At 39.8% G+C, this 15,076-nt stretch overlaps 2 protein-coding genes across 2 annotated transcripts in view; both read left to right on the forward strand.

The window, feature by feature from the left end:
* LOC114471718 (voltage-dependent T-type calcium channel subunit alpha-1I-like) overlaps nt 1-15,076 on the forward strand; it is a 498,082-nt gene that overhangs the window by 74,856 nt on the left and 408,150 nt on the right. The gene's annotated exons all lie outside the window — the stretch shown is intronic.
* On the forward strand, nt 1,334-3,404 carry LOC114472219 (uncharacterized). The gene is made up of 3 exons (XM_028461409.1): nt 1,334-2,072; nt 2,232-2,514; nt 2,652-3,404. The coding sequence occupies exons 1-3, from the start codon at nt 1,786-1,788 to the stop codon at nt 3,402-3,404; spliced, it is 1,323 nt and encodes a 440-aa protein (XP_028317210.1). The 5' UTR covers nt 1,334-1,785.

A 15,076-nucleotide genomic window follows, 5' to 3' on the forward strand; every position in this document is an offset into this window, starting at 1 on the left:
ACGGAAGTTGATCATAAGAAATGATCAGCACCAGTAGATTCATTACACCACCTCAATCACATATCATGTGTGCGTTTCACGTAACGTCCATTTTACATTTATTTATTTATTTATTTATTTATTTATTTATTTATTTATTTATTTATTTGTTTATTTATTTATTTATTTATTTATTTATTTATTTATTTGTTTATTTATTTATTTATTTATTTATTTATTTATTTATTTATTTATTTATTTATACATTTTCAATTCACGAGTTTTGACTTATGCGTTGCTCCTTTTTTGTCAGGGAGTAAAAGTCTATGGGTCCTCTCTGTGTGGTGACCTTAAAACATGAAGCTCTCGTTCATAATTTCCCCGCTTGCTTAAGAAGTATAAGACTTATTTTAATCAATCATACTGAGCCAATGTTGTTAAATCTGAACTTAATCAGCCATCTGCATTCTTAGTTTGAGTCGTTCAATAACTTCATCCCACTCCAGACCCACTCCAACTTAATAAATCCTATCTGTTTCCAATTTTCCATTGAAACTTTGAGGATATGTTTCTCCTTCAGCTCTGATGTAGAAAGTTACTGATGGAGGCTCTACTCCAAGTCCCATATGTTTGAAAATTATATCTTCCAACCAAAGACGGAGAGGAAATCAAACAGCAGGGCTGTCTCCTATTTGTTTACATATGTTGTGTAACCTTACACATATTTCCCCGACACATTGTCACACAGCTTGTGCAAAGGCATCCCACCAAAATGTGAATCTGCGCTGATTGATGGCGGAAAATCACATATTTTACTGAGAGCAGATGGAAGGGAATGCAACACCCTGCTTGGAAGCAAATGGATGATGCAATCGGAGCACATTTTCAGCTCCATCACACCAAAGGAGAGCATTTGAATGTGACTGCTCGTGTTAGACGGATCAATCAGAACATCAGTTCATTCACTTTGCTCCAATGGTTGTAAAGCTGGAAGGAACTGTTCACAAGCCGAGCACGTTTGCACACCGCATTGCATGCATACCTAAAGGCAATAGATAGTCTCCAGACACTAAATGAAAGACTATGTATACTTGGCAATCCAGGAAACCTTCATCACAACGCCATCTTCAAACAAATTTAGTCTTCCTGCTGTGAGGGAGGCACGAGCTTTCAGCCTTTAAGAAACAGCAAGCTACTCTTACTATAGTGACCATGTTAATTACCATACCTTTTTTATTGTTGTATAATTGATCAACCAGTTAATGCCTTACATTTTAAAGTTGAGGTGCATTTATTAGGCCTTCACATTCATTGTAAACAGTCAGTGAACTGTATATGCACAACCTGGTTTTACAGTTTTTCTCGATTGCTAAAGCACAATTTCTAGATCTCTGAGCACAATGACCAGTTGCCTAAACACTTTAATAAATCTGGCCTCTAGTTGGCTTAACTATAAACACATTTCACCTCAATCTCCAATTTCACAAAACTCTGAACACATTTGCATTTGCCAAAACACATGTTGCAGAACTCTAAACACATTTGCACTGCTCTAAACACATTCACACTTATGCTAAACACTTTCACACTTGCTAAAACACACTTTTGCTCACACAATGCAAAATGGTAGACTCAGACATCAAAAGTTGAACACAATGAAAGCACGGGTGTCATTGCTTAAACACTGTGACTCAAAATTGAAGACACATGTGACACCATCCATATTGGCCGCTTGAGAATGCACAACGACTCAAAATTGAAGACACCTGCCAATGATGTGACAACACCTATATAGGCCAGTTTAGAATGCACAGTTTGCTGAAGGTGCCAAACGGCAACAGAATGTACAGAGGCGGAGTTCGTGTCAGAGGAGGGCGAGGAGCAGGCCAAGGAGGGCGAGGAGGGAGAGGAGGAGTGCAAGGAGGAAGAGCAAGACAACCACGTACAATCATCACAGATGAAATGCGAGCTACTGTCATTGACCATGTCATTGTCCATGGAATGTCACTGAGAGAAGCTGGACTAAGAGTCCAACCCAACCTCAGCAGGTTCTCAGTGTCCACCATAATTCGGGCATTCAGACAACACAACAGGTATGTACTGTAGTTACTTTGTCTAAATGTTTGTAGCCCACAATCTAAATTGGTTTCACCACATTACGTTTGCTTTGGGAGACTGGACATTTCCATTGATGTTTGTATTGTAGATTGTAAGTCTTTTTTTGAAGAGTGAAAGCATATTTGTTTCTATAGGGTTGAAAGATTGCCACATCATGGTGGAAGGGCTCCCCTATTTACAGCACAGCAAGAGATCCTCATTGTGGACATGGTCCGGGAAAACAACATCATCAGACTCAGGGAAATAAAGGAGAGAGTCATAGCTGACAACATAAATTTTGGAGGTATTGACAGAGTCAGTTTGGCCACCATAGACAGAGTCCTCCGTCGCCAGAAGCTACGCATGAAGCAAGCTTATAGAGTTCCCTTTGAGCGTAACTCGGACAGAATCAAAGAGCTACGTTTCCAGTATGTGCAAGTAAGTATACATACGGGTATACAATGTTGATTGTTCACAGTACAGTGGGTGTACAAGCTCACTGTACTGCACAGTAGCCCACAGTGTACTGTAGTACTCCTTCTGTGACACTACCCATACTCTATTCATTTCCACAGAGAATCTTGGGGTTGGACGCCATGATGAGACAACATGAATACATCTTCCTGGATGAGGCTGGCTTCAACCTCACCAAGAGACGGAGGAGAGGCCGTAACATAATTGGCCAAAGAGCAATTGTGGACGTTCCTGGCCAACGTGGGGGGAATATCACCCTATGTGCAGCCATGACCTCAGAAGGGCTTCTCCACAGGCAGGCTCTCCTTGGGTCCTTCAACACCCAGCGTCTCCTCACATTCCTGGGAGACCTACGGGACATCCTGATTGACCGTGAGCAGCAGAATCTGGTTCCAGCACAGCCTCCTCCCATCTATGTCATCATCTGGGACAACGTCAGTTTTCACCGCACCAACCAGATAAGAGAGTGGTTCAATATACACCAACAATTCCTCAATGTATGTCTGCCACCCTACTCACCTTTCCTCAACCCCATAGAGGAGTTCTTCTCATCATGGCGGTGGAAGGTGTATGACCGGCAACCATATAGTAGAGAGAACCTCCTCAGGGCCATGGACCTGGCCTGTGATGATGTGGGGGATTACTCAGGCTGGGTCCGGCATGCCAGAGCTTTCTTCCCCCGCTGCCTGGCGAGGGAAAACATAGCCTGCGATGTGGACGAGGTCCTGTGGCCTGACCCCACCCGACGACGTGATGCGCAGGCCCGTGCACAGTCCCCCGCACAGCCCCCCCCACAGGTCCCCGCACAGGCCCCCCCACAGGCCCCTGCACAGGCCCCCCCACAGACCCCATAGAACCTCTTTACTGTAAGAATTTGTGACATGTATCCCCATGTATGCTTTTGTTCTCTTTTGAAATTTGTTTTGGAAAAAGTATGTTTGTACAGGTTGTCAATAAATGAGGTTCCCCTAAAAATAATCTGTGACTTACTATTGATTACTATACAGATGTGATTACTATACAAATGATGGGGTACTGAGAACATCACACCCTGAACATTGTGTTTTCAATTTTTATTGAAGTGTGTGATAGATATCCAATAGTGTTTACATTTTTGCAAGCTGTGAGGACCATTTTGTTGTCAAAGTTTGGTTTTGGCCATAGGAGCAACAGTTTTGTGGTGAAAGTTTGGGTTTTGGAGTGAGAGTTTCGTTTTGTAAAGAGACTGCGAGTTTTTGTGGAGCTAGCTTGAGAAAAGTGTTTTGTGTTTAGAGTTTAGAGAAAATGGAGGGCAGTTTCCTGAAATGTGTCCTGACATTCGAGAAAAACTGTAAACAAAGAGAAGGACGTTGTGATGACGCGACAACACCGCGATGTCTGGATACGGACACCGAGCAGAACGGCCACATTTCAACACATCTGAGCCCTAAAGCGTCATCTAAGCAGAGGTTGTGAGACGGAGCAAAAACAACAATAAGTTCACTCTGTGTGATTTATGTTTCCGTGTTTTTCTGTCACGTCGATGCTGTAGCTGTATCACTCCTCCAAAGAATTCAAACTACACATCAAAATATATTTTTTTTTTGGCCTGTCATCCACACAAAAACACAGGATAAGGTCATTAAAAATGTGGCTTTTGGAAAACTCTGGTTTTGCATTGGAAAGTGGACGCTGATAACCGGAGTTCTACGTTTCCAAACATTATGAGGACTGTGCTGGTGGCATTGGTGTCGGGTAGCGGTGCCCGGGTGGGGGTGCTTGGGTATGCCTGCTTGTCGGTCTGTGGCTGGCGAGGTAGTCCTGCTTGGGTGGTTGATGGCGTCCTCTCTCGTCGGGGTGGCCGCGGCCACCTCCCTGTGGACGGTGTTGTATCGTGGGGCCGTGCAGGCCTGTTGCAAGCGCGGGTTTCTCTGCAATGGGGGTCGCCCCCGGGCCACTGGAGGGTGTGGCTGGTGCCTCGCTGTGCCTGGGGAGTGGGGGTGCCACAGTGCTCCGTGGGCCGGTATGGTTCAGGGGGTGCCGCGGAGTGGTTTTCCGGCCGTGCTGCATGGGGCGTCCCTGGGGCCCGCAGTGCCACGTGCCGTCTGTGCCATCAACCCTCTCTGGTGGGCCGTAATATGGAGGGGCCGGGCTCACACCAGACAGGCCTCCTACATGGACCGGGTCTCAAACGTTGTTAGGCAGGTGTGCAAAGCGGTACACCTGGATTCCAATACATAAAGCTGCCAACAACAGAGAGTGACGTCCATTCACTTGTGGATAGCACATTTATGTGGTTTTGTGTTGATGGATTTATTTTTTTTTAATGATGATGTGAGGATTTAAGTTTTTTTTAAATAGAGGAGGGGGGATCAAGTTACACATTTTATTTAGTATTTATTTTATTTTATGTTGTGCATTGTTCGGCTGTCAGTGCTAAATAAGTATTTCAATATTTTCTTAATTGATTCATTCTTTAAAGCATTAATATTAATTCATACAATTGCAATGCTTTACTTTAATTTTACTGAGGTTAGTACATATTTATTATAGCCATAAATAAAACGGTACTAATAATCGGAATGAACATTTTTTTCATTGTTTCAGTTTTAGGCTTTATTTTTCGCATTTTTGGTTTTCGGTTTTGGCCAAGAATTTAAATTTTTGTGCATCCCTCGTCTTTTTCCTCTGCTCTGCAGACCATATGTGTGCACAGTGAGCAAATCCATTTGTCCTTTATTGATATGGTTATGTCTACGTAGAGGAAATGTATATAACATAAAATGATTAGATTAGATTGTACTTCATTGATTCCACAATGGGGAAAATGTAGCAAATGCCACAACTTGACTTCGTTCTAGCATCTGATCTGAGGTGAGCTCGTGAGGGACTTTTAAAGAAAGCTACTTGACATGATCTTTTATATATTATATATGATCTTTAGAGCTTGGAATTAATCTTCAGTACATGTTCCCTTTAATTGGTGAGTATAGGACCTGTTTTTTAATAAAATGCATGAATACTTAAGGTGTAAGTGCATTGAATAAATTAACACTCCTATTATCCTGAAATAATATTATTATTTTATATTTGCCTCCAGAAAATGATTTTCAGAAAATTGTTGACCAAGTTTTTGTGCCAAGGACTTTGTTTGTTTTGTTGAATACAAAAATAAGCCCTTAATCTGTTTTCTAGCGCCACCATCAGGACATACCTTTAAATTAGAATTAATTCATCTTGAATATAGTTTTATTCCAAAATTAAGAAATATAAAGTAAAACAAATAAAACCAATGACCAATATTTATTAGTTCCCCAATCGTACAAACCCTAACAGACATTAGACCTTTTTGAATTTACAACTTATCAACCTCGTTTTCCCCTCCATTAATTCTATTAACTGGCGTTCATTAGATTACCGTAAGAAGCTGTTTTCCCCAATAATGTTATAAATCATCACTTATGTTATGAAAGCTTGGGCCTCCAGCAAACTGAATAATAACACAAAATATCATGAATATTGTTTCTTTCTGCTCAGTGACCATATCATCTTCTCCTGGTTCCATGTCACGTTTCCCCTGAAGCTTTTTCTCACTTGCTCTGGCTTCCCTCTGAGCTTCCTCTTTACCTCGGTGCTCTGCACACCATCAGCTCTCATGGGGTGGGTGTGATACTTACATAAAACCAACAGGTTACATATTTTCAGATTGTATGTGCTCATGCATGTTGTCTGTATGTGGGATTTTAGACCTAATGTCCTGACAGAGGCTGATATTGCTGGAATATAATTTCAGCATGTAGATTCTCTTGTTTATGACACGTCTCAGGCGGTGAAGCCTAAATCCTTTGCTGCTATCTGTGTTTGGCTCGTTTTACGTGACAGCTGAGCTCTGTGCAGCCTGTTACAGGATGTCAACCAGACAAAGCCTAAGCCTCATATCATGCACTGCATTTTTTATATTATTAAACATAGTTAAAAGGGATCTGCATGCTGTTCCTCTGAGCTGACTAACACACTGTCTGGATCTGAATCAGCAAGCATCAGCCTGCATGACAATCAGATAACATGATCATTCAAGTGAAGCTTAAAGCTAAAAGGAAACCCATTCATTTATCATCCATACTCAATTTATTCTAAAAAAAAAAAAAGAGAAGTCCTTGATTCACTCCAACCTATAAATAAGCCGTTCAGGGCAAACAACCAGAGTGTGAAACTCTAATGTTAATTAATCTATTGTTTTTGTGCTGCTTCAAACAACTCTTTTTCTATGCCTCTTCAGATGAATATGTAGCACTGACAATGTTGAGTGTTGTTGAATGCTGAACAACGTTGTAGATATTAGAGATGCATCAAAATGAATGTTTGGCGAAAACCGGAACACCCAAATAAATGATTATGCAAAATATTAATCCCATTGCATTTATGGCTCTGAATGTTACTAGCTTCACTAAATGCAAAACATTGCATTTGTATAAATTAACAAATAATGCTTAAAATAATTAATACAAAAATATATATACAGTATTTAGCACTGACATTCCAACAGTTATCAATATAAAATAAAATATATGAATAAAAATGTTTAACTTGACCCCACACAAACATTAAAGGAGCAGTATTATGAAAAAATCACTTCATAATTGTTTTGCTACAGTAATATATATGTATATATTCCTTTAGCCTCATTTAGAGAGACAAAGATGAAAAAGTTCTGTTTCCTCCTTCCCTTGTTATTCCACATTTTGTAAAAAGTCAGCTCCAAATGAGCAAGTTGGATTTTTGCCCCCTTATGACATCATAGGGTGGAAACTCCTCCTCCTGACAATCCTGGCTCCTCCTACCCTATAAGAACGTGAGCTCCTCCCTCTCAAACTACCTTACAGGGAAAACAAACACTGCAGTTTAACATAGAATATACATTATACTTTATTGTCATACATGTAAAGCTACATACACGAAATATGTTATCTGCATTTATAGTATATAGATAATCCAGTATGTAGATAATCCGAAGCGTAGCGTGAGCAGTCATAATCAGTCCCTTTTTTAGTATCCATTATATCGCCTCGTATCACCTTTGACATGAGCTGACGTGTTTGTGACCCAATGCAACACAGTGGTTGGACTAAACAGTGGATTATCAGATTAAATGGACTATTCTTGTGGTTAGAATAGGTGACGATGACAAGAAAGTGACGTAGCAGCTCCTGTGAGTAATTGAAACCGCTGACTGACTGCTGCTGCTGTCAAAAACACACCCTGAAGCATCGTTTGTCGGACTCACAATCACAATAGCCTCTTAATTATTAAAGTGTTTCACTGTAATAATGTGCAGTGTGTGGATAGCAAAAGACAACCACTATGGTTATAAACATAGACCCAGTATAATATTAGTGCAAGCCAAGCCCTCTCCAAGATTGATGCATGAAGTCTGCGTCTACAGACACGCCCACTCATGCATATGCACGAAGGCCCCAAAACAGACTGTTTTTAGAAGCGTCATTAAAGTGACTTTTCAGAGGCAAAAACTCCAGAAAACAGGCAAGTTTGGAAAAATAAACAGTAAATACTATGTTGTTGGGGTTCTTAGAACAAATGGAGATGGGTGAAAAATAGCATAATACTGGACCTTTAAATGACTGGGCTGCTGAAAGAGACAGTTAAAATAAATGTTATCTCATTAAAACACAGTGCATTAAAGTAAGGAGCTAACAAGCTAACGTTAGCCCGACAGCAACATCACAGTAATATAACATGCTCTGTTAAAAGCATATTACTGCAGCGCTTCTCTCTCTCTCAATGTGCACACACCTCAGCAGCAGCAGCAACAACACAGTGTCACTTACAGCAGCTCACACGGAGGCTGCTGCACACATGAATAACACATGCACTACAGAGTTCTAGTGTAACAATGTCAATTCAAACATAATGTAAATGAAGCAATTACCTTTCAAGCAGAAAAGTCACCAATTCCATCTTCTCCTCCTCCAGATCATACACTGTAAAAAAAGATGGCGCTCTAGCTCCGGCAAAGGGGTGGGGCCTGTGAGCAACAGCTGTCAGAGAGTCCATCAAACTCAATCCTGGCTCTGATTGGTTCTTCTTGCTTGGTCGCGGTGCATTCTGGCAATATGCCAAAGGCTGCAGGAGCAGCAGGGGGTGGGGCTCAATGAGTCTGTTTTTTTCACACAAACTACTAGTTTGATGTAAATCTGTCCTTACATAGTGACAGCTTTAGTAAATATGACAAAAAGTCACTTTTAAAAGAGTTGCAGACTGCACCTTTAATTTCATCCAAATGATGATCTTTATAACGTAGACTAAGTACAGTCATGATGAAGATCAGAGGATCTTTGTTAAACGTGCGCTGACAGACTGAAACCAGATTCTGCTGCTGATGTGCTGCCATGTGGTCCGTGTTTGACGGAGGTTTTACACGTGAGGTCAGCGTATGCTTTGGTCGCTACAAATATATTGCATATACTGCATATATAATATTATATATTGTTTTCAACCATTATCTGTGCAAAATCTCCTCACGTCATGTCTTGCTGAAAAACCCTTCCACTTCCACTTTGGTGAGATATATTTGCAACAATTTCTGCAGATGACGAGCATTGTTTCGCCATTTCAAAAAATATTTTGGAGTACGGTTCCAAAGACATTTTAAACAGCAGGGAAAATATAGAGATAATTCATATATTTTGGTGCCAGACAATCAGCAGCATCTTCATACAGTATATGTGCTCTTATTTTGAAAAGAACCACTTCCGGTCTCATTATAATGAAAAAAGTTTTTGACGTTTTTTTTTTGTTTTGTTTTGGGTTTTTTTGTCCTCTGGTATTTCTGTGGTTTGGTTGTAGAACACAACATTTTAAATCAACTGATTTTGAAATGTTTGTTTTTCTCTTCTTAATTCTGATAAAGAAATATGCCTTGAATTGAAATTTTAGTTTTTCAATTTGAAACTGAACGGAAAATTAAATGACCAAAACATACACTGACCATGTAATTACAGTGTCTAAGTTTATAATGATGTTTAATTGTTGCTTGTGGCTACATTTCGTTATAAAAAAAAAAAGAAGAAGAAAAAAATGAAAACAACACTTCTCCTCGTACAAGATGGCAGCTACTGCAGCCAAGTAAACTTGAAGCACTTGTTACTAAAGGTTTTTCCTCTCGTCTAAATTAGATTTTAGTTGTAAAAAATTAATTAATTAAGGGCTTTTGTTGGTGTTTTTCACTTACTCTTTACCTTTCCCTTACCTTAAGTACAAGTGCTTTTATTTGAGGTTGTTCATACCAGGCTAAGTACAGATTGGACAGTTCATCTTATCTTTTATTTATGAAATAACTTACATTTTTCAACGGTAACACATTTCTACTGACTCAACCATTGCTCAAAAACACTGTAAATGGCAGGTTTTCTCAACACAAACATATATTTTTAACTTTGTAAAATGCAAGCTAACACGTTAGAAACCTATTATGTTCCATTTAACAAATCTTTTAAAAACTTTTAAAAAATAACTTGTATAGTACCTACAGGTAATACCAGATCTATCCCTGCAGGATATGCATATATCTATGCTACCACGTTTGATTTAGAGACTCATCATTGGGTGTTTTGCAGAGCAGTTAGGTGTGACTCCTCCTGAGTCACATGCTTGTTTGGGATATTCTGGTGTGAGCATGATTAATGACAGCACAGTTATTATAATGTTGTTTTAGCAGTATCACGTTACATTCCAAATTTCACTCCTAGTTGTTGATTTGGAGTACGCATACACAGGATTATGCAAATCTCTTAAATTACTGAGTTCTTTAAGGTTTTCACTGAATTGGTGCAGCAGGCAAACTGAAAAAAACACAAATATAATGAAGGCAATGAAACTTCAAGAGGATTAAAAACCACCGCAAATCACTTTCAAGAGACTTTTCTTTCATTTGCAATTAAATGCAATGTTTTTTTTATTCGTCAACGATGTCTGTGTCTGCTACTGCAGGTTTAGTGGAACATGTTAGACTAGTCCTGATGGCCTTACCTCACCCGCCCGCTTTTTCCATTTCACCACCCAGAGATAAAGCTCCAAATAATGAGTATCTGGAGCATTTTCAAACCTTCCACATGGCGTAGGTCTTGTGGCCCAGATGTTACTTTTTGTAACTCTGTCCAGAGGTTGTAGGTCACAGCAGCTGTCACACTGTGAGTCCAGTGTGCTGCTGTCAGAAAATCATTATAGGTTGTCTTTGTTTGTAGCACCGTTAGTACGCTGTAGGTCAGCTCATCCTCCTACTCCATACCTGTCAAGTTTTGGATTTAAAACTACCTGACATTTTTTGGTGCCCGCAATGAGCCGTCCCACCACCCCAACCACGCTCCAGTATCCACAGGTGGACAAGAAATCTAAAATACTTACTAAAAACAATTATGTCATTAGAATCTAGTTGCCCTTTCTTTGTTGACATTGAAATGCTGTGAACATTCCTACTAGGGCTGGGCGATACGGATATTTTCTCAAAATTGTAAAATATGATGTAAATCTCGATCATTTTTATTTCAAATGAAGTCTGACAAAATGCTACACAGGTTTATTTATTAACAAACAACTGCACAATATCTGCTACTTTTGGCTTTTTCACCTGTAAGGGACAGCACGTGTGAGTGAGTTCTGTAGTGTGGCTTGTTATGGGGAAGATCTGGGTTATGACGCACTCATTAATCATCTAACTGAGCTTTCCATGTTGTTCTGAGAAGTAAAAGTAGCGACTCCTGCAACAATTATTTTGATACAAAACAAGCTTTGTGCTATATGCAGTATTGTAGTTTTCTATGTCGCCAAAACAGAAAACCTGATATATCTTGACTTTCGATGTATTTCCCAGCACTAAATCCTACATTATAAAACAGCCTAAATTAAATCATAAATGGGTATATGAAGCACGTGTTTATTTAATATACTTACAGTTCATATACAAGTCAACACATGGAATATTTACTGTTAATTTCATGTTTCTTGTTTTACATTTTATTTTATTACAAATTCTCATGTAATTTCTCATGATCACTCATGTGGTTCTCTGATATTCACTAATGACTTATTAGACACATTTATTACAGACTTTACATTATTTAACACTTTATGAAAGCAGTGTATATTTGTGACGTTTGCTAATTTTTGATGGTGACTTACGTGGTTCCTTCCGCTGTGGTAGACGTTAAAATCTACTAATCTTACAGAACGTGTAACTGTGTCCCATCCTGATGCTCTTTAGGAAGATAAACTCTCTGTCACATTTTAAAAGGTATTTGCACGAGTTATTTGTTTTTTTCCACCGAAGCGTCTTCATCCATCTCTTCTGAGTTGTTTCCAGGTTCGTCCGCGCTGTTGGCTCTAATCTCACAAGAAGTCATGCTCACCCAGTGCACTTCAGGCGGCTGTTCTCGCAAGGCTAGCGACAGTGTTCAACTTAAGACAGAGGTGCTTCCAGGATGCGGGGGAGGGGTGAATGTTATTTTCATTTTGATGTAATTTAGTTTTTATTTTTAATGCATCCATAATTTAGTACAGACAACGTAAACCAGGGGTTTCTTAAAAAGTACTTAAGTAAATTAAAAGGTAAATCTGCAGAGGCGGGTACTGTGGGCTGAACTACGGAAGACAACATAGGAGAGGGGAGGGGCCTCGTCCCCACAAGTAAAAAAGCAGGAAAATGACTGCTGGCAAGAGATTTAAAGATTAAAAATCTGTGAATCACTGAGCAACACCGGAGGTATGTTTTTCAGGAGGGAATGACACATTAACCTGATATAAAGCTTTGTACATGCCTTTTTCGGCATGACGACCTCCTCCCAGTAGCACTGCCCCTTTTTTTAATCTATTTTTGCAAAACATGATGCACCTTTTTCCAGTCATTGGAAATATAATGCCATGGTATTGTTGGAATGGCCCCAATAGTTGACAAACTTAGTGGGGGAACAAATCACTGCAAAGAACAAATTGTAATTTCTTCTCAGCGCTATGATGTAGTATTATGACTGTGTGTGTCATCATAGTGTTGAAGGACTAGTGTATTTTGCAAAGATAGCGAGGCAATCACCTGCAGGCCTGTTGTGTCAATACATCCACTCAGCTTGGATGTTCCCATTAGTTATTTCCCTTGTATTCTTTCACCTTGGCACTCCCCTTTTTCTCCTGGAAGTTGTTTAATCTTCCGTCTTTCCCTCTACGTCTTCCGCTTTCTTTCATTTCTTTTTTAATCTCCTTTTCTGATCTACCCCCTTACTTTATCTCACTCCCTGTGCGTTTGTCTCCGGAGTGTTGTTGATATCTTTTCTTTCCGCCACTTCCTCTGTTCTCTCGGTATGGGTCCTTGGGCTCACACACATCTCACACGTTGCTAGAGTGGAGCGGTAACCCAAATATTGATACGTACAGTATCTGCTCCTTCTTCTCAGTGGTTTCTTTGCTCACATGCTGGGGACACAGTCAGACGCTCTCTGGTGTAATTCTTTGCAATAATTTATTGTACCCCAAACTAGCAGTTACTCTCGCAAAATCCGCCAAATCCTGTGTGTGCGCCTTCCGCTCTGTTCATATCCGTCGTTAAATATCTCTACCTCTCTAACCTTCTCTGTCTTTTCTTTTTTTTACTCTTTCACTCTTTCATGTAAACATATTCACTATCTCATCTCCATTCAATTTCACTACCTTAGACTGAAGCCAAAACACTCCTTTCCCCTCACTATCGCCTGACCCCATTATCCTCATACACCCCCGATTGCCCCCAATCTCTGTCACACATTTTATTACATTCATCGCTAAACTTTAAGCTTAAAGAGTAACTAAACCCATGGTTTTCATTCACTTACCACTGCGGGAAATTTAAAAAATGCCTTCATTATGGGAAGACATGCACAATCTATACTACAATATACTCTCCAATTTATGCTATGCTAACTAGCCACTCAATACTCACTATGTCTGTGTTAGTAAGGGCATACTCCGTACTGTGCACTATAAACTCAATGAGTATATACTGCCTCAGGGCCGGTTATAGTCAGGCATATACTGTATGAGGGGGCATCATATAATATCTACACATCATGCTCCAGCACTTTGTTTCCCCTGTGCTCATAGCAACAGTGTTTTCTTCATTGAAACGGGTTGTTAGCTGTGCCCAATGCCATCCTAGAGAAATGGGTTGCACTTAGTCAGGCCTCTACTTACAAAAAACTCAAAACTAATTTATAAAACACAAGAGCTATAGAACAGAACATTTTGTTTTCTTTATTTAAAAAATAAATACAATTTAATGGCTTTTTTGTTTTTTTTTGCAACCAACCAGTTCAAAAATGTCCTTTCTCTCCACTCCACACACTTTTTAAAAACTCTAACAAACAGAAGCATCACATAGCATTCACTTTCTCTTTGTGAGCTGCAGGAAGCTGGAGTGGAATATAAGTAAGCTGGTGATTAAATGAAACAAAGTAGTGCAGAACTACAGCCTGGGGCGGGGCTTTACGTAGGGGTCTGTCAAACACCGGTCATTTGTTTTCAGTCTGTCACATGCAGTGGACGTGGACTCATTCCTGTGCTTGTGACTGAGAAAACGCAGCTGCTGCTTCAAAGTCTTACCGCTCCATGGCGGCGCTGAAACCTGACACCACACAGTCCGACAACGTCTTTGCTCATTTGCATACCAACAGTGATTGGATGTGAAGACACACACAGCAGAGGGACAGAGAGATGAGAGGAATCTGATACTATGTTGTCTTCGTGTCCATTTTCGCTTAGTGTTCTACTGACAAAACTTCTGGTTAACTTCAAAACATCTGGACATTTTCACGAAAGCGTTTGAAAGGGAGATATTTAAATTTTAGCTTAGAGCCAGTCCCTAGACGATTTTACATTACGTTCGCAGTGCATCATGGGACGGTTGAGTATGAGATTAGTGTGCCCACCTATCACACTTAAAAAATGTCCCCATAACGTATACATCTGGGTATTTCTCCTATACAATCTAATGTGTATGCACTACATACTCATGTTGACATCAGACTAAGTATGAGTAGTACGTTAGTATGACATTTTCAACACAGCCTATAGCTCTCCATTCACCATTCTATCAGTCCAATCTACGCACCACAGATTGAAGAGTATACAGGTGATTTTTATAGCAGGGGCGGGGCATAAGAAACCACCAAAATGATACAAACCACTATTCTCAGCCAATAGCAACATTTTATTGTTACTGCTGGGCTTCAACACATAGAGGGCAGACATTATGACATTTCTACATGAAATACGCCAAATTGAAATAATTTGACCAAAATCTCCACAGTTGGATAAGATCAACATCATACCAAATACATTCGTTTTGACAGAAAAAAAATGTGGTTTTGGGGTTTAGTTACTCTTTAAACAACATCTTATTTTGTTTTCTGTGACAGATTAAACAATCATTTGTCACTATTTGGATGTGTGAGTGTGTGGGAGTGTGTGAGTCCTTGTTGTTTGGACCCTGTTATGTTGGTGACTTACA

The sequence above is a fragment of the Gouania willdenowi genome, chromosome 1, assembly GCF_900634775.1.
Source record: "Gouania willdenowi chromosome 1, fGouWil2.1, whole genome shotgun sequence".
Lineage (NCBI taxonomy): Eukaryota > Metazoa > Chordata > Actinopteri > Blenniiformes > Gobiesocidae > Gouania > Gouania willdenowi.

Excerpts from the sequence above, each read along its gene's own strand:
- LOC114472219 (XM_028461409.1), top strand. The coding sequence starts at position 1,786 with ATGCACAGTTTGCTGAAGGTGCCAAACGGCAACAGAATGTACAGAGGC. Across the intron at positions 2,073-2,231 it reads GCATTCAGACAACACAACAG|GGTTGAAAGATTGCCACATC; the intron begins GTATGTACTGTA and ends TTGTTTCTATAG. Across the intron at positions 2,515-2,651 it reads TACGTTTCCAGTATGTGCAA|AGAATCTTGGGGTTGGACGC; the intron begins GTAAGTATACAT and ends TCATTTCCACAG.